The 20,879-nt window shown below is 30.3% G+C and overlaps 1 protein-coding gene across 1 annotated transcript; it reads left to right on the top strand.

Moving 5' to 3' along the window:
* Nucleotides 1–321: 321 nt before the first annotated feature.
* On the top strand, nucleotides 322–4,942 carry LOC130820360 (uncharacterized). The gene is made up of 2 exons (XM_057685701.1): nucleotides 322–823; nucleotides 4,525–4,942. The coding sequence occupies exons 1-2, from the start codon at nucleotides 391–393 to the stop codon at nucleotides 4,602–4,604; spliced, it is 513 nt and encodes a 170-aa protein (XP_057541684.1). The 5' UTR covers nucleotides 322–390; the 3' UTR covers nucleotides 4,605–4,942.
* Nucleotides 4,943–20,879: the final 15,937 nt, after the last annotated feature.

Below are 20,879 nucleotides of genomic sequence, written 5' to 3'. Positions count from 1 at the left end.
GGTGCCGATGGATGTAGGTATCACATTGATAGTGAACCAAGTTAATTTCTTGGTGTGATTTCTTTATCGTTTGTTTGATTCTTTATTGATTTCCTTTATTGTTTTCGATCTTTGCTTCCGCTTTCGCACAACAAAAATCTATAAAGATAGTAAAAATCCTAAATTATTGTATCAAATTAAATTGTAGACTTTTCAAAAAAAATTAATAGAGAAACTTCAATAAATAAAAAAAAACTAATTAAAAACAAGGACAGGTCATAATGACTTGGACCAACCAAAGTTCTTTTTTTATTCTTTCTTCCCATTCCTATATATTCTTTCCCCCTAAGATTTGTTCTCTCCTTCAAGGCTTGAATACTCTCCCTCTCAATTGGGGGCCCCATACCCACCATGTCTCAACCCATCACCCACCGCCACCTTACCCGTCCCACTCCCACCGCCCCACTTCTCAAACAAAAATCATGGTCGCCGGATTCTCACCGTGAAGAATTATGGGCCCGTCGGAAACAACTCAGTGGTCCTCGTCGTACCAAGAGTTTAACCGATGAAGATTTAGAAGAACTCAAAGCTTGTTTTGAACTTGGATTCAGATTTGATTCACCCGAAATGGAATCCGATTCAAGATTATCTAATACTCTCCCTGCTCTGGAGTTTTACTATGCTGTTAATCGAAGCTATAACGACGCCGTTTTAAAGTCTAGGAAATCGTCTTCTTCGCCATCGTTATCGCAGTTGAATACTGCTTCTTCTTCTTCTTCTTCGACGGAAAGCGATTCGGCTAATTCTTCTCCAATCGGCAGCCCTCTCACCTTGTTTTCACCTGGTAATTTTTATTTCTTTTTATTTTTAAAAAAAATTTGCATCAATTTTTTTCATGTTTTTGTTGCGTATTTTAAGTTTTTATTGGTTGCGTGATTTCCGCAATTATTTGATGATTTTTTTTCATTTTTAAAGCAAGAATCATGCCGAGTTTGTTAAGTTTGTTATTTGATATTTTCCTCTTGTAAACATATCATTGTCAATCATGTGTTCTTAACATATTGGAAATATGATATTGATAGTTTTTTAAGATGATAAAGTGAAAATATATAAATTATTAATAATGGGTGATTTGGGTTTGGTGATCTACAAGACTAGTAGAAGTATATTTGATTTTTTCAACGGTAACAAATTACAATTACAAATCAGAACAGAATGACGTTAAACTGTTAGCCTGAGGTGAATTAAGTCTTATATATTTGAAATTTTCAATTATGAACTATAATAAATTACCTGTTGATGAAGTAATAGGAATTAATTTCTGCGTACAAATTGAAGGAATACCTCAAATTTTCAAATCTTTGGAAGTTGTTTAAATTTTCTTGAGTAAATAATTTATTAGCGCATTTATTATTATGATCAACAAAATGATTTTTTGCACTTATTATCGTAATGACTATCGAAAAACTTTGTATCTATAAATTTAGTACTTCCTAATTAAAAAGGAAAAAGGTGCGAAATAACTTGAAATTGTGAAACCATTAGCCATTTATACTGAGTATATGACTTAAAATTAATTCCAAACTAAGGGGAACATTGTTCATTTCAAAACTTTAAAATTTGTTTTGCTCACTAAAAAATTATTAGAGTCCCGAAATTTTATTATTTTTGATTGGAAAATTCAACGTGATAACTCTAAGGTTTTGGGTTTTCAACGTGATAATCAAAATTTTTTACATTTGAGAATAATAGCATTTGAAATGATGAGTTGCATAACTAAGCTTACAACGCAGTCTTAAAGCTTCAAAATTAACTTGCTAACATTTGTAATGCAAAAAGGTAACGGTGGAACAATTTGATAAACTTTAGGATTACCGCGTTAATTATTTAAAAGTTTTGGTTATCACGTGGAAAGCCCAAAACCTCAAAGTTATGACATAGAATTTCTTTTTAATTTATGGGAAAATATTTTCTGTTTGGTATTTTTCATTGTTTGGTTCAATGATTTATAAAGATGAACCTGGGGTGGAATTTCTTTTTGTTCTATACAAACAATTTCGTCTAAATTGACAAGAAGCTATAAATATCTCGAATCCTTAAATTACATTTTTCTTAGAAGTTTTTTTTTTTTTTAATTTTATTTTTTTATCCAATCCAAATGAAAGCAAATTCATCTACATTTAGCCAACCAAACACCATTGATTTGAACCTTATATGATCCATTACATAAGCAAAAACTTGTTTTCTAGCTATCTTCCTTGCCACAAGTCCACATCGTTTTCCAAGTTGTCCTGCCTATCTAACTTGTAAAAGATCTATTTTTTATTAGATTTTTCCATAAAATTTCCTATGTAAATACTCCATGTTTTAATCATACCATATCATCATCATTATACATTACTACACATGTTATTCTGTAACACCCGAATTTCCTCCCGTTTTCCGACCCCTTAACAAAACCAAAACTGTAAAGGACGGGAGGAAATTCGGGTGTTACATATTCTTAATTGATGCCTTCGGATATGTAAGATTTAATAATATATTACAATATTTTAAGTCAATGAACAATAGTTAAAACTTGAAAATACTATTTACAAAATTTTCTATGTACATTTGTCATAATTATATTTTCTTTCAAACTCCTATATGTCAATATAAAAACATTACTATAAATTATTACCTTAGAAATTAATAAAACATTAGGAAAGAGATCTCTCTTAACGATAAAATTTGGAAATATATTAAATAATAAAATACCAATTATTATATTCAAATATCAAACAAAGCATAATCCAAAATGTTAATCAATCATGATTCAATTTCTATCTATAAATATTGACTGGATATTCAATATCCATAATTTTGTTAGAAAGTATATACTATTTAAAATCACAACTAGAAGAACTAATTATTCTTGAGTTTATATAAATTCATATAAATCATGACAAGCGAATTTCCTATGAAAAGAGCACTATTCAAGCTAAAAAGTTAAAATTGTGGACTTCGTGGGTCATGTATGTTCAACAAGAGCATTAGTTTTGTTTCCGTCATTTTGTGCGCATGTAATATAAAACATTTATATGATTAAAATTTTATTTTTAATTGATAAAAAATACTCCCTCTAATTTACTAGTAATGTTTCATTTGCCTTTTGAACACTATTTATTTTTTACTTATAATTTGTATTTTTTTTATTAATCTATAAGTTAAAACATAGTCAAATGAAATCTTACTTAATTCGTCTCAATGCAAGAATTATTCATATTAATTTTTTATAATTTTTAATCATGCATAATTAGAGATATTAAGAGTTGAATAAGTGTATTGAATAAAGTGCATAAAGCAATTGAGACATTAGTAGTGAATTGGAAGGAGTAATTAGATAAACAAATAGTTGTCGCTAATTTATTTATTCATATTTTGTATTGATTTATTTGTTCCTAAAATACATAGCATAGATACTATGATAATTATTAACTTATTTATTCATATTTTTACTGATTCCAATTAACTTGTTAGGAGAGATTAATTAATTGTTTGATTTTTTGCACTAATTCATATTAGCTTTAAATTATTTGTCTGTTTAGTTATATAATTTGTTTGTAAAAAATCATATTTTTATTAATAATCTTTTATGTTGTATACCGTGTGATACATTGAAAGTTTAAGATATATGAATGCCGACTTTTTCAATTGAACTTGTTTAACTCAACAAACTAACAAATCTCCTATATTGCACGGACATGTATAGTAGTTGGATTAAACCTCAATTTTAAAAGTACTCTAACATTCTTGGTTTTTGTTTAACCTATATTCATTGAATCATGGATACACCTTTCACCATAAATATAATTGTAGTAGAAACCTTCGAAACTGAGAATACACTTTGGAAGTAATCTTAATGGCTTGTAAATGACAAGTTTATTTCCTTACATATGCGCGTAATTTATAGATCTAGACTCAGATTCGGACTTTAAGGGTCCAAAATTTTCAGACCCAGACCTAAACCCTCCGGATCTGATGGGTCTCAAAAAAATCTCTTCGATTTGTCACATTTGAACCTTTTGTAAGTAATTCGCGTATTTTGCAAATATTTAATACTAATTATACATCCATAGCGTCATATATAATATATATATATATATATATATATATATATATATATATATATATATATATATATATATATATATATATATATATATATATATATATATATATAGAAAAGTCACCAAATAGTAAGAGTGTAAGACAATTTAATACTAATTAGCATATATATATATTAATAATTATAAGGGTTTGGATTTGGGTTTGCGGGGCGGGTCTATGGTCCGGGTCTAGAGGTAGGGTTTGGGTCCGGGTCCTAACCCTTGGATCTAGACCCGAAAACCCCCGGACTTGCCAACTATTTTTTAGATTCAGATTCGACCCGGATTCAATGGGTGTTAACAGGGTCCTGGATCCATACCCATCCCTATCCGTGATTAATTTAGATTTTCTAAATTTGAATAATAAAGCTGATAATGATGTATTATGATTGTGCAGGGGATGATCCAAGTACAATTAAGACAAGGTTGAGACATTGGGCACAACTGGTTGCCTGTTCAGTGAAGCAATCATGGTGATCCAACAAGCTTTCTAATTATGAATCTGCTGCTTTAAACTATCACATTTCACAGGGGTTTCATTCTTAGTTTGTGCATAGATTAAAACTTAATTGACCTTAAAACTTACTTTATGTAATCTTAACAATGCTATATCTCAGTTCTTCTTACCCACCAAACTTTTTTTTTACTTGACATAAACAATCAACAGTTTTTAGGTGATATATATCTCTCTTTGCACTCAATTAGCTTCCCCAATTTTGGTTAATCTTTTGCTTCTCAATGCTTGTATCTTGATGTGGACATCCGAGTTAAATTAGGTCAAGTGGTGTTATTTTTGAGTTATCTGCGCATTTAATTAAAATGTTATTTTTTTATTTGTGTTTATATTTTGTTTAAGTAAGCTTAGTTTTACCAAGACGCAATTATAAAATAACATTTTAATGAAAAATACATTATCATAAAATTATAAATTATTTTTATTACACCATTAAATACAAATAGGTAAATGAATTGGCAATTTTAATTCATTTGAAAAATTCTAATATACAGCTAGCTTTCATATGTAGTAACGTGTAAAGGACGTTACTTTGCATGACTAAACAAAGAAATTCTATATTCCAAAGTCTATGTGACCTTGCCGTCTTAGATTATAAGTACGAATAGTGTTTTATTGTTGAAAGTAAGTACGAATAAAGATTTGTTTGTCTAATCATTGAATTTCCACATAATAAAATTCCTTGCAAAATTCTTTTCGAAATAGAAAATTACTGTAAAGATCTTTTGAAAATAAAGATTCCTTGAAAATCTTTTTTTCATAGCACTTAATATTTTATAGGTAAAATCAATAAAATATACTAATGAAGAAATGACTTGGAATACGTTTCACACTCTTATTAAAAATTTTCCTGCCTATTTTCTATCATTGACATGGAAATTTTTGATATTGAATTTATATTTAAGGAAATAATTAACACATTAAAATCTGTAATATTTGTTAATTGGCTAAAAATATATGTGATCTATTGATATACTATATTTCTTTATGTAAACCTATAATTTTTTTATCCTAAATCACAAAAATTTAATGATTAAGTTTATACTCCACATGAATTAATATTATAAAATAATATTATATAATCATATCAGTAAATATTTATAATACCCGTGCTTTACACGCGGGAATCTATCTAGTTTAGTGATGAAGAAGAAAAAGGACAAAAGGACGAGTACGTGATAGAAATGAGTAATAAAAATCGATAAAGAATAAGTTTGTGAATAAGATTAAAATAAGAGTTGAACCCTAGCCAAAAAAAGAAAGGGTGTAAATTAAATTGGATAAATTAAAATGAAATGTGATACAAATTGAGAAAGAGAAAGTAAATAGTATATCAACCAAAATAGAAGAAACTAGTATAAAAACTCATGTAATGTACGAAGTTGTTATTATAAAAGTATACATAAATAAAAAAAACTTAAAAAGAGATGCAGATTACATGTTATCATATAAAAGTATAAAACTTCTTATAAAATAGAAGAATTTTAGAATATATAGTGCTTTTGATTAAAAAAAATTAGGACATTAATATAAGTGTTAATTAAAGTTCTCATACTTCTAAAGCCAAATCAAAATAATTTTATAACGACGTTATCATAATAATTCTTTATCATTTTCAAATTAATTTTTGATTATCACGTATCTTTTGTTTCTTGATGAAATACTTTAGAAACTAAAACTTTAATGAAGAAACTTTATTAATTAGCAAATACTTCAACATAAAAAAAGCAAATACAAATTCTAAAAAATTTTAATTGAAACATTCTGTAGCTTTAATTCAAAATATAATATTTCAAGAAAATTTTAGGAAAATTCAATTTAAAAAATTTCACCTTTTGCTCGTTATCTTTTAAAAATCCTACCTTTCGATTATTTTTTAAAAATCCGACCTTTTGGTTCTTAATTTTTTTATTGCTGAATTTTACAAGTAACTTAATGAGGTCATTATTTTAAAGAAAGCGTAGTATAAGGTCAGATTTTAAAAAAATAATCGAAAGATGGGATTTTTAAAAGACGACCAGCAAAACTTGGAATTTTAATATTAAATTTTCCAAATTTTATAGAAGATATGTTATTGTGATATACTACTCAAATATTTAGGAATTAGTTGATGTTAGCTTTGGTATAAATTATTCTATATGACAAATCACTATGAGAAGGTCATATAAAATTTTACGATCTTTTTATTAGATTGTATTATGACTCTTCATGATGGCCATAAATTCAGCAAATTAGTCTAATATATGTAGTATGCATGATATACTACTAAATGACTAGCTTTAATTATCACAATTAGTGCATCACAAGGTTTTTCCGTCATTTTTTTAGCAAAATTAATGTTTGATTAAAATAAAAAATTGAATTTATAGAATACATTTAGATAAATTTTTTTTTTGAAAAAACATACTAATTCATTGATAAAAATGTCATGCACCATCTACAACAAAATAACAATCGATCAAATGCATAACAATTTTAATCAAACAAATTTCTATATAGAAAAAAGTCTCAATCATTATAAAGAAGATCTAACACTAAAGCATTCTCTTGATCATATCGATGTTAGATACAGTCTCCTCTGAGAGGGTCTTTGGATCTGACGTAACTTTGAAATAGAGCTAAGTTTGATGCTATTGACTGACGTCATATACCTTTTTACCATCAAAATGATAACAATACTCCAAACTCTTACATGAGACTTTAAAACTTATAAATAGGTAGATCAAATCTAATAAATGGATAGAATAAGTGTATAATAAGTGTATAATATAATCTCATACTTAAAAGCTTGTGATGAGTTATATACTTATGTTAATGAAATCAACAAAAAACTTGAAATTATGAATTCAAATGTCGTAATTATCTAATATTAATATAAATATAATATAAATTTATATGAACATAGAAATCTAAATGATAATAGAATTGCTTACCAAGTCATTATTTTATCTTTGGAAATCAAGAATCTTAATTGCTACAATCTCATTATTGGTTATACAAAGAGCACGATAAACTGATTTACTAACACCTTCGCCTACCTTTTTAATAGTAAAGTTTTTTCTTTTTTTCTCCGTGGTCTTTCAAAACATAATAAAATTTCAAATTTTTTTACAATATAATTAAAATGGATTAAATTCTTATTATAATTTTTCTTCAACTTAACATTTTTATTCATAATAACTTTATATGTATGCTTTAAAATATATATATATGTGTTTTAGTTTTCATTTAACTATTAATAAATATATCTTATACTAAAAAATAAGGATAAAAATTAAGATGTAATAAACACTCATTTTTTACTCTTTTAATATTTAAGGCAAATCATTAAAAAATAACTATAAGAAGATTCTTAGGATATTAAAAAAAAAAATTTTCTTAAATTTAAGGCTATTTTTTTGAAGTTCAATTCTATATATATATATATATATATATATATATATATATATATATATATATATATATATATATATATATATATATATATATATATATATATATATATATATAAGGTATTTCCTAACTATATCTAAGATTAAGTATTTGGATGCATGTCTTAGGAATTATCTAGATTAGTTAGACTACATGGTATTAGTATACTAACTCATGCAATGCATGAAGTTTGTTAGTTTACAAATACTTATGGATATAAATTTTAAAGAAAGATGTAATTGCATTTATAGTTATCAAATTATAATATTAATAAAAGTATATAAAAATTTAGATAAGCTTTTATAAAATAATAATTATTGTTTGATTGAATAAATAATTAATGATTTATATTTTGCCAAAAAATGACTAATTTTGTTAAAATTTTGTAAAACATTTAGCTTGAAATTGACATGTTTACAAACTTACAGTACATATAATCCAATAATTCACTCATTCTCAATAAAATTAAAACACATGACAGAGCTCATAGAACATGTCATTTGTCATTTTCCAACAAAATTAATACTATGTATAATGTTGAAATTCTTTTAATTAGATGAAATAGTTTATACTATAAAAGATATGTATTGCTAGCTACATGAAATACTTTCTCTGTTTCAAATTACAACATTAAAATTATTTTATATTATACTATTCATTCATCAATCTTAATTTGTTATTAGTTTTAGTTTTTAAATCATAATTATCAAATCCTCTTAACATCACGCAATAACATTTAAACCTGTAAAAATGCTTTATTTAATCGTGATTTTAAAATTTTCAGTTCTTTTATAGTATTGTATGATTTTCGGTGCTTTTATAGTATTGTATGATTGAATGGTTGTATGATTTGATTTGATAAAATCTTTTTTAAAACTTACCTTTAATTCTGAAAATCATAATTAATGAAATAAAATCTTTTAAATATTATATAATCACATTTTAACATGAAAAATGCATCATTAAGCAAAACTCTATAAATCTACACGTGTAATTTTCCCGTTCTTTAATAGTATTGTATGGTGTAATAAGATCTTCTAAATATCATATACATTTTAATCTGGAAAAATGCTCCATTAGACAAAACTTTACAAAATCACCATGTGGAATTTTTCAGTTATTTTATAGTATTGTATGATTTTCAATTCTTTTATAGTATTGTATGATTAAATGGTTGTATGATTGTTCTAATAAAATCTTTTTGAAAACTTACCGTTAATTGTGAAAATCATAATTAATAAAATAAAATCTTTTGAATATCATATAATCACATTTTAACATGAAAAATGCTCCACTAAGCAAAACTCTATAAATCTCCATGTGAAATTTTTCCGTTCTTTTATAGTATTTTATGGTGTAATAAGATCTTTTGAATATCATATAATCATATTTTAACTTGTAAAAATGATTCATTAGTCAAGACTTTATAAAATCGCCATGTGGAATTTTTCAGTTATTTTATAGTATTATGATTATAGTGTAATAATATCTTTTGAATATCATATAATTACATTTTAACCTGTAAAAATGCTCCATTAGTCAAAACATTATAAAATCGCCATGTGGAATTTTTCAGTTATTTTATAGTATTATATGATGATATAATGTATGATGTATGGTGTAATAAAATCTTTTGAATATCATATAATCACATTTTAACCTGTAAAAATGCTTCATTAAACAAAACTCTATAAAATCGCCATGCAGAATTTTTTCCTTTTTATAGTATTTTTGATTAAAGTTTAAAACCAAAAAATAAATAAACTTGAACTTTTTTATAATTTTTTATATTTTTAATTTTTTTAAATTTAATTTGTTCTAACTTTTTTAGTTTTTAGATTTTAAAAATTGTGATATAATCTCAATCTGCTTTCGTGCATCTTTTGCAAAGATGGATGTAACACCTATCATTTCTCTTAAAATGTATTTTTGATTTAATCTATACTGGTACGCCCACACATCTACCTTAACATTTCATTTATGCTACTATCATCTTACGCTCAAATATCTTCTTAACTGGCAATGCTTTGTCCTATACAACAAGGAATTAAGTTTAGGATGCAACTCAGTAAAATTTACCTTTTAATCTAATCGAAAATCTCCTATCACACAACACCTTGGTGGTTGCTCTCAATTTAAGCCTTCAATATGAATTCGATGCATAACATCTTCATCATTCTCCCAACTATTCTTGATTATTGATCATAATCATCTACTTGGTCTTTTTCGCCGTAATATCTCCTCCAATTGTTGCCTAAACTTCTTCTACTTGTTCTTCCCTACTAAAATTGAAGCGTCGAGCGACTTTCTCGCAACCTTAAATCTTCTTGAGTTCCCTTCCAATTCTTTAGTCTCACATTGACTTCTCCACTAGTTTCTACTACATACAAAATATCTCAAGAATATAGCATGCACCAAGAAACACTTTTACAAATACATTTGGAACATTTATTTAGTACTAGAGTAAATAAGGAAAGGCTTAATTACCGCCATAGAAGACTAATTATTAGTTGAGACTCCATCATACATGTCTTTCATTGCCTTAATATACCTCAAAGGTATTTTCTTAGCCAGGAGGCTATCCCATATAATAGTATTTGACACTCTCTCATAAGCTTTCAGCAAATCAACAAACACCATATGCAAATCCTTATTTCTTTTCATGTACTTCTCCATCAACCGCTTCATGACATGAATACCTTCAATGTTGGATTGTCCAGAGATGAACCCAAATTGATTCTCTTTCATCTTTCTTTCTTGCTTGAGTCACATCGATTTTACTCTCACTTATAGTATCACTGTATGGTAGAAAATTTTGATCCTCTATAATTCCCACATAGTCAAGCATTGTTATTTTCCTCTATAATAGAATAAGTATGCTTCCCATCTATTCCTTTAGCATCCTAGTGACCTTAAAATACTCTTATTGCATAAATAACTCCACACCTCTATAGGATTATTTGGCCGACTACTTTGGTTCTCCTTATTTTCCTAAGAACTTTTGTCACCATTTCCATTATATCTCCTTGTAAAGACCATTTTCATGATGACCTTGTGAGTTGATAGTTTTGCTTCCAACATCTTGACATAATGTTTTCATGCCTCAATCAAACTCATCCTTCCTTATTCTTGAAGTACTAAACTGCCTAAATGTCCTACCAAGGGATAGCAACGGGTTAGACTTGGATCGAGTCTAGGTCGACTTAAAACCAGATCCGTTTTAAAGGAGGACTTACATTTGGATCTACGTTCAAAACGGGCCTATGCTTATTTTGACGCATTTGACCGAATTTTGCTTTATTTTACGATAAAGTTATATAATTTAATTAATTATGATATATAAAACTATTAATGAAAATCAGAAATCCACTCAATAATATTTACCCAAATTACAAATGTGCTTAAAATATTAACCTAGTTTCAAAAGTTTCTTACACAAATAAACATTTTTTCATCACATAACCTAACAAAAAAAATAATGGACTGTACATTAGTAAAAGCTATTGTGCGACAGCGGAAGCAACGATCGTGAAACAACAATGAAACAAAAAAGAAATTCAATGCAAACAATAAGAAAATGACACAAGAGATTTAACGTGGTTCACTATCAATGTGATAGCCACGTCCACCAGCACCGAGATCGAATAATTTCACTATGATCGTAAAGAATTTACAAGATGAATCAAGATATCTCTTACAAATAATAATGGCTCTCTTGTGATCTCTCTCTATTTGTAAAATGAAAACCCTAGCCCTAAATGAGGGGGTATTTATAGTATTCTCCCTAAAAGAATAGACTTGGGCTCCAAGTAAATAAAGAAACCGCCAAAACTGCACCAAGTCACGGCCCGTGCATATATACGTGGCTCGCGAAACCCAAACAGATTGATGGCTGCGCCCCGCGCGCTTCTTCGCGCCCCTTGCACCAATACAGCAGGTACTCCGCACCCTGCGTAAAACTCCGCATCCCGCGTAGAACTCCGCACCCCGCACATCATTCTTTTTGACACATCTTCTTGATTTATCTTCTTCAATGGCGATACTAGTTAGAGTCACCATATTCAACAATCTTCACCTTGACGAGAACTCGTAGTCAGCAAACGATCCCATCAATACATAGTGAATACATCTCAAGCCAAACCCCAATGCAACGCTCATGCATAAGTTGTTCATCCCGATAAGTCTTTAACTTAGACTCATCCCGACAAGTCTTCTCATCACATGCTCGTCTCCAAGTATAACAACTCATAATGGTCCACCTGCATCACAAGCCCGAGGCAAGCTCCACCTTGAGGCCAACATGCCTACAACACCCCAACACCGTCTATAAAGGCCTACTAAATCACATAGTAATCAATATTTAGCAAGTCTAAGCAATGTTTAAACTTACTAAATGGAACAGACTTAGTAAAGAAATCAGTTAGGTTGTCAGTGGTTTCGATCTTCTTTACCTTTACCCTCTTGTTAGTACACAAGAAATAATACCTCAATGTGCTTGGTCCGATCATGGTGTGCTTGATCTTTAGCTAAGCAAATGGCACTTAGACTATCACAATACACCGTAGCAAAATTTTGTGCAATACCCAATTCACCTACAAGGTCAAAAAATCTCGGGGTGTTACAGTCATCCTGACGGAATGATGCCGACCAATACCCTAATTTGCGCAGAACTGATTAAATTCCTCTTTACAAAACTCTAGCCCATTGTGTGTTCGTAGCTTTTTGATCTTCCTACCTTGTCGATTCTCTACCAAAGCTTTCCATTGCTTAAAAGCTTTGAAGGCCTCATCCTTTGACTTAAGTAACCTAAGCCATGTGTATCGGGACTTGTCATCTACAAATGACACAAAATAGCGAAAACCTCCCATACCTTCAACCCTAGATGGACCCCAGCAATCTGAATGGATATAATCGAGCACATCATCAGTAATGTGAGCACCCTTGCTGAACTTTGACCTTTGTTTCTTCCCAAACACACGATGCTCACAAAATTCAAGGTTGACAACCTTGATCCCAGATAGTAGACCCCTCTTAGACAATAGCTGCATCCCTTTCTCCCCCATATGACCAAGACTCATGTGCCAGATCTTGGTCATCTCTTGGTGAGATACCGATGCGCAAACCGCAGAACTAGACAGTGTGACACCCTCAAAGACATAGAGGGTGTTCTTCTTGATTCCCTTAAGTACCAACTCAGAAACTCTATAAATGGACAGCTCCCTATTTGAAAACACTCCATTATACCCCAAATCATCCAAGATACCCAATGAAATCAGATTCTTCCCTAAAGCAAGGACATGCCATACCCTAGTCAATGTCAACTTTCTCCCATCACCACTCCTCAATCTCATGGACCCAATACCCGTAATCTTACATGGTGCATTGTTACCTATAATAACTGTAGCTCCATTGTAAGACTCATACGTATCAAACCAGTCTCAACGTGAACTCATATGGAACGAACACCCCGAATCCAGAACCCAATCATTAAACAAATCCCTAGACTTAGAGAAACTTACTAATGCGAAGTCTTCCTCCGAATCGTAGTTCTTCTTCGATTTTTCCTCAACTATAGCAGCTTGGAACTTGCCCTTCCTCACTGGACAATTTGCTGTAAAGTGACCCGATTCCTTACAGTAATAACAGGTCTTTCCCACAGTCTTACGAGATCCCTCATTCCCGTTTCCAACACCCGACCTAGTATTGTTGTCTTTGTTAAACCCCTTTTTCTTTTTCGATTTCTCGGACTTAATTAACAATCCACTGTCACTCTCCCCGTTATCACCTATAACATTCTGACGAAGTTCCCTAGTATGAAGTGCTCCCTTCATTACTACTCGGGTCAGTGAGTCCTTAACAACAAAAGACTCAACAAAATTCTCATAGCTAGATGGTTGAGACACAAGTAAAACTAACGCAGCATCCTCATTATCTATCTTAACATCTAAGTTATCCAAATCCAGTAAAATAGAGTTAAGTTTCTCCAGATGTTCCCGTAAGGGAGTACCTAACTGCATTTGGAGATTAAACAACCGCTGCTTCAACAATAATTTGTTGGTCAGCGACTTAGTCATATAAAATGACTCCAATTTCAACCATAATTCAGCCGCTGTAGCCTGATCAACGACCTACGTGATGATATGATCATCTAAACTTAGAAAAATGGTAGAATGAGTCTTTTCCTCCATTACTGTTAATTGCTCGTCTGTTAGTACTCTTTGGAGCCAACGGATGCCAGATTTCCAATTGTTTCAACATAGCCTTCATCTTTATTTGTCATAGCCCGAAGCTATTCTTCCCGGTAAATTTCTCAATTCTTATTGTAGAATTGCCAGCCATTGTTTCACTCAAAAACTCTCCAAGGATTTAAACCTGAGCTCTTAATGCCAATTGTTGTGCGATAGCGGAAGCAACGATCGTGAAACAACAATGAAACAATAAAGAAATTCAATGCAAACAATAAGAAAATGACACAAGAGATTTAACGTAGTTCATCATCAATGTGATAGCTACATCCATCAGCACCGAGATCGAATAATTTCACTATGATCGCAAAGAATTTACAAGATGAATTAAGATATCTCTTACAAATAATAATGGCTCTCTTGTAATCTCTCTCTATTTGTAAAATGAAAACCCTAGCCCTAAATGAAGGGGTATTTATAGTATTCTCCCTAAAAGAAGAGACTTGGGCTCCAAGTAAATAAAGAAATCGTCAAAAGCAAAAAAATAACCGCCAAACCTCAACAAAACTGCACCAAGTCGCGGCCCATGCATATATATGCGGCTCGCGAAACCCAATAGATTGATGGCCGCGCCCCGCGCACCAATACAACAGGTACTCTGTGCATCATTCTTTTTTAACCCATCTTCTTAATTCATCTTCTTCAATGGTACTACTAGTTAGAGTCACCATATTCAACAAAAGCTTTATTTTATTTTATATATATATAAACTACTCTTCAAAACTTACAGGCATATTAAGCTGAATTAGAATTCAATGATTCTCAACTTCATACTTGAAATTTTAGTTTACATTTTTGGCCATAATCATTAATAACTAATTTATTTTCCACGTGATTTATACTAATTTAGTTTTTAATACAAAAATTTTGAGATAAGCTTATCAACCTTTTGTATCAAGGGTGTGAATCAGTTGCTAAGAAATAAAGGAAGCAAAGGTTTGTGGTATATTTGATTGTTAGTAGCTATCATCCGGTTCATTCATTTTATAAAGAGCATTTAGTCTTAAGATTTATGTTTTGGGCCACACATGATTTTAGGAAAAATAAGAAGCCCACAATATATTTGAATAGGAGTAGGAGTCCAGCAGCCCATGTTTCTATCAGAGGAGACTATCTCTTGAATCTATATTCTTATAATTTATATTGGTTAGACTATTTAAGCTACACAAGTATGTTTAAATATACACAAATTGTTAGAAATTAAAAAACATAAGCTTATTTTCAAAAAAAATTATTAAAATAAGTTTTGGAAAATTTTAGTTTCCAAAATAAGTGTTTTCGTCTCAAAGCTGAGGTCGGGTATTTGTTCACTGTTACTAACCGCAAACAAAAAATCTGGTCAAAAATGTCAAAACCTTCGTTTATTGTACTAATAGCGAACTAACTAAAGATAATGTCATAATTTTTAAAGGGAAAAAAAAAAATAAAAATAAGTAATGTTTATTCGCTGTTAATTACAACCGACACACATCGTATTATTTTCCCTTGAAAACCTATACCCAAACGCGTCATGGAAAAGCACAAAATCTTGGTGAAATTTTCTCATTTGAGGCATACCTTATTGAACCTGTCCAATTACTATCTTTTACCAATTATAAAACTTTTTTGAAAGAACCTTTTTTTTATTTTTTTTATTTTTTTAACACTTTCAGTATTCCGCATAAGGTAAGGTTCGGGTGAGAGTTTTCTTTTAACTGAAAGATACAGACAAATCATACTAATTTTCCCAAGAAGGGAGTAAAGAAAGATGTGCGCAGTCAAGAAACCCCCGAATTAATACCTGCGCCCAATAAGAGTTGAACCTCAAACCTTTTAGTATAAATGTGTTGACAATTTCGTAGGAGGGTTTATGTGTTGACAATCCAACTCCACATTTTGGGTTGTGTAGCTTGTCTTTATGGTTAGACCATGTAAAAATTTGTGAAAAATAAAAAGAAAATCTTGTTGGATCTTGGATGTAGAAGGCAGCCCAAATCAGGACTTAACATGTCCTACTAGTATAAATGGGATCTCCCAACATTTTTTTGAAAAATTAAGTAAAAATTTTTTTAAAAAATTCAAAATAAGCTTTTGCAAATTTTAATTTTTTAAATAAGTGTTTTCGTATTCGAGCCCAATGTTGAGGTTTTTTCGTTGTTGGTTATAGCGAACAAAAGAAAAAATTTATTACGACTTTGTTCGTTGTTACCAACAGCAAACAAAAGAGAGTCAATATCATAACGTTTGAGAGGACAAAAAAACAAATAATTTGTTTGTTGTTATGAACATTGAACATGCATTGTTTTCATTTTATTTTTTTTTGTCCCTCTTTATAAAATTTTAGTAATTACTAAAAAACTTTATATGAAATACACAAATTCTTGTGAGGGACATTTCTTTGAGAGACCATTTCTGATTGGGTCGGCCCATAAAGAAAAATGTAGATTAAGACACAAAAACTTGCTTGTGGACACCTCAAGCGTGCGACCGAAAAATTTTTATACTTGCCAAATTTAAGCCTTCATACACCCATTTCAAAACTTAAAAAGTCAAATCTAACATTTAAACCTCTACTCCAAGCCTTAATCTTCCTTCTCCAAAGGCTTAATTTAATTTTTTAGCTATCGACTTCAACCCTTAAAACACTCATTTCACTACTTAAAATGTCAATGTTAACTCTTAAACCTCCTACTCCAACCCTTAATTTTATATTTTACTTACTTACTCCAACTGTAAAATATCCATTTCAAGACTTAGAATGTCTATTTTAATGATTTAAAGTTTGTCAAATCGTAGACTTAAACTGCCTATTTCAAATTCCAAAATGTCCAATTTAAGCTTTAAAATGACAACTTCAAAATTTTGAGATGTACCTGTGAGTGGTTGCACGTACACGATAGTCCCACAGGAGATTTGCTGAAAGTAAAAATAAGCATCAAACTTTAATGAATTAGGCTTGAGAGACGGTCTTTCAAGAGAGTGGCTATATAAAATATAATCTGTGTCTTAATAGAAATGGCCATGACACAGTTAAACCATAAGCAAATCCAGAACTGAACTATAAAAAAATTTGAATTGGAACAAATGGTGCATAAATCGGTCAGAACCATTGGTTTTGACTTTTGATCGATTCGACAAGATTCCCCAAAATTGTATAAATCAAAGCTAAACAAAATAGGAACCAAGAACGAGTAAATCGGTTCCAATGGCTTGAAAGTCTTAACCAAACTATTATAATGTTGAAGAATATATTGAATCTTATTTAAAAAAAAGATATATAATTTTTAAAATATTATTATCCTTCTATTTATAACATGCATATGTTAAGTTAAAACGCACTTTTTAAAAATGTAAAAAATATCATCATTTAATTTCATTTAATTTAATCCATTATCGCTAAAATTCTCAATATTCAAAATCATATGTTACATCTTCGTCCAACATCACCCCTCAATACATAGAGGTGGATGATTATTTATGCGATTACAAATTTCTTTTTGAAAGAAATGTTAGAATATCATAAAATTCTAAAACAATGGTGATAAAAATCAACAGATTTTCTATCTTGACCAGAATGATGAAGGATATCCTTGTAATTTATGCCTCTATTGCTTCAAAGTTTTCTTTTGGTTTTGAAAATAAGTCTCGTCTTATTACGAGTACACAAAGCCTAATTATCGATGATCAACAAGATAATGATGATTCGTTGATGCTTATAGACAAGGTTATATCGATAGGATCCGACTAACTAATAAGAAGCCAATGACTTTGATTAGACAATTTCAACATCCAATGACTATCGACAAATAAGGTACATGAATTAAAATAACATGGAGCCTTGATTCCTTTAAGATATGTAGGCACCTTAGTATATTTACTAAGTTTAATCCCCTTGCCCTCGTAATTAGGGGGTTTTCAATCATGAATTGTTGTTTATAATGTTATTGTTATTTTACTTAATAGTTGATATGTTTGTCACATTTTTTCTTACATGATAAAAAATGCATTAATATAGTGTAGGATACATGTCGAGAAGTGGAAAAATGTTAGAAATATTTTACATAATGAAAAAATGCATTAATATAGTGCACCTTAGTATATTTGTAGTGCATGATATGTATCACAATTAGCCTTCATTTAGGCTTGACCCTAATCCTTGTCCTTTTGCAGCGATCCTATATGAAACAACTTAATCGATACAAGGAGACATAAGTGCATCGTTGTTTGCTGATGACATTTTTTTAGTTAATACGATTAGCGAAAGGGTAAATGCTAAGTTAGAACAATAGGCACAAGAGTTGGAGTCGCAAGAGGGTTTGAATTTAGTCGAAGTATACCAACTACATGAAGTCTAAATTTAGTAGAAATAACGTAGCAAGGGGCACTAAATCTAGAAGAGAAAGAAGTCGCTCCAACCAAGTAGATCCTTCAAATAAGTTGGGTCAATATTTTAGATCAGTGGTGACATTCAAAAAGATGTAATCCTTAGAATTATGTTTGGGTGACAAAAATACAGAGCCACTAATGAGATATTATGTTATTGAGGTGTGCCCCTAAGCTAAAGGAGAAGTTTTATGCAATGACCAACACTATTATGTGGATCATAATATTGGGCTTCTAGATAAGATCATAATAAGAAGATGGGTCTAAGTGTGTAACAAAATTGAGGGATAGACTTAAAAATGAAAATAATTCTATAAGAAAAGGTTTAAGAGTTGCACATACTAAGGAAAAGATAAAAGAGAATTATTTAAGATGGTTTGGACGTGTGCAAAGATGAGTGTGTGCACATATTCATAAGACTGATGGTTACAGTGCTCTATTCTTCAAAATAATCATGGTATATTTTTAAGGATGATGTTTACCATTTTGTTCTTGACTTTGCTCTAGGTAGAATTTCCATCCAAATAATACCTAGCTTTACCCATGAGAGTTATAGTCTTAAAGCTACGGAGTTTCCTCTCAACCAGCCTTATAGTGCCTATGGCAATCTTGGACTAGTGCTGCTTTGTTTTTTGATGTTTTTTCAAAGTATGGTTTTAGACTGTTTATATTGACTTAAATGATTTGTAACTATTCACTCAACCTAGTGTGATTGACGTTTTTATTACTTTAGTTTTAGTGTAAAACCTGAATTTCCTCCCTTCCTTCACGATTCTGGTTTCGTTTAAGGGGTTGGAAATTCAGGAGCACCAGCAGCATTCATGTGTTTGATGAATCGGGTATTTAGTGCATGCCTCGATAAGTTCGTCGTGGTCTTCATTGATGATATTTTGGTGTATTCAAAGGATGAGGGAGAGCACGAGCAACATTTGAGGCAAGTATTGCAGATACTTCGGGGTGTTACATTTAGATTGTATATTATTCACTTGTAGTCGGGTTTCGAGCAAGGATGACAAAGTGGTGAATTACTTAGTTTTTTTTTTTTTAAATTCTTTGGTATAATAATGTTGAGGGGATGTTGTTTTATGAGAGGCTTAAATTGTAAATGTTTTAATGATTTTATCGCAATTGTTTGTATTTGAGTATGTAACGAGAATCTTATTTCCTCTGTAATTATTTGCGTTGTTATACGAATGATTAGGGCTGCACACGGTCCGGTCTGGTCTGGTTTGACAAAAAAATCAGACCAGACCAGAAATTCCGGTCTGGAAATTTTTCAGACCAGACCAGACCAGTCAAAAGACTAGACCGGACCAGACCAGACCGTTCTAGAACGGTCTGGTCTGGTCTGGTCTACGGTTTTTTTTTTTTTTTTGAAATTTTTTTGATTGAGTGAGAATCTAAGATAAACGATAATCTGTAAACAAAATACATCATCAAATCCAAAATACATCATCATCAAATACCAACATTGCAAACTACAGATATACCTCTATTGCAAACTACATATTAACATTCAACATATCAAACGCTTTAGTCTACAATTGATCATCGACATTGCAAACTACAATTGATCATCAACAATCTATTTAGTCTACAAACGAGTAATACCAACATATTAACATTCAATATACCAAACGAGTAATACCAACAAGTTTAACATTCAACATAATATACGCTTTAAGAATCTAACTAACTCAAATTTTTCTAACTCACTTCCATTTCAATCTCAATTTACAGATATACCTCTATAGGAAGTATATATGATACAGTTCCAAATAAGTTTCTGTGTATTAGTGATTCCTTCAGCAGTAAAATGGAATGTAGGCCAGCGCACATGCTTGCAGACGGAAGATTAGAAAGAGCTGGGAGAGCAAGGAAATCTACACATGGGTCTCACAGAGTCACAGTAATCATCAAAACAGCCCATATCCAGTAATCATCAAAACAGAAGAATAGAAGATATCCAGTAATTCATAAACCACTTCAAAGCAATGCAAAAACTGAAGTTATGTCGAAGAATAGAAGATTCAAAGCAATTTATAATTAACAATAAAAAAATTAGTTATGTCGAAGAAGAAATGGTGGATGAAACAAAAACCCTAAAAATCAAAAACTGATAAAAAAACCCTAAAAATCAAAAAAATCAACCAATATACTTACATTACGAGATTCTACACTTGATTCCGTGGTGAATGG

Source organism: Amaranthus tricolor, chromosome 8 (genome assembly GCF_026212465.1).
Source record: "Amaranthus tricolor cultivar Red isolate AtriRed21 chromosome 8, ASM2621246v1, whole genome shotgun sequence".
NCBI classification, from domain to species: Eukaryota; Viridiplantae; Streptophyta; class Magnoliopsida; order Caryophyllales; family Amaranthaceae; genus Amaranthus; species Amaranthus tricolor.
Note: the sequence above shows the minus strand (reverse complement) of the source record. Positions and strands in the feature narration are given on the sequence as shown.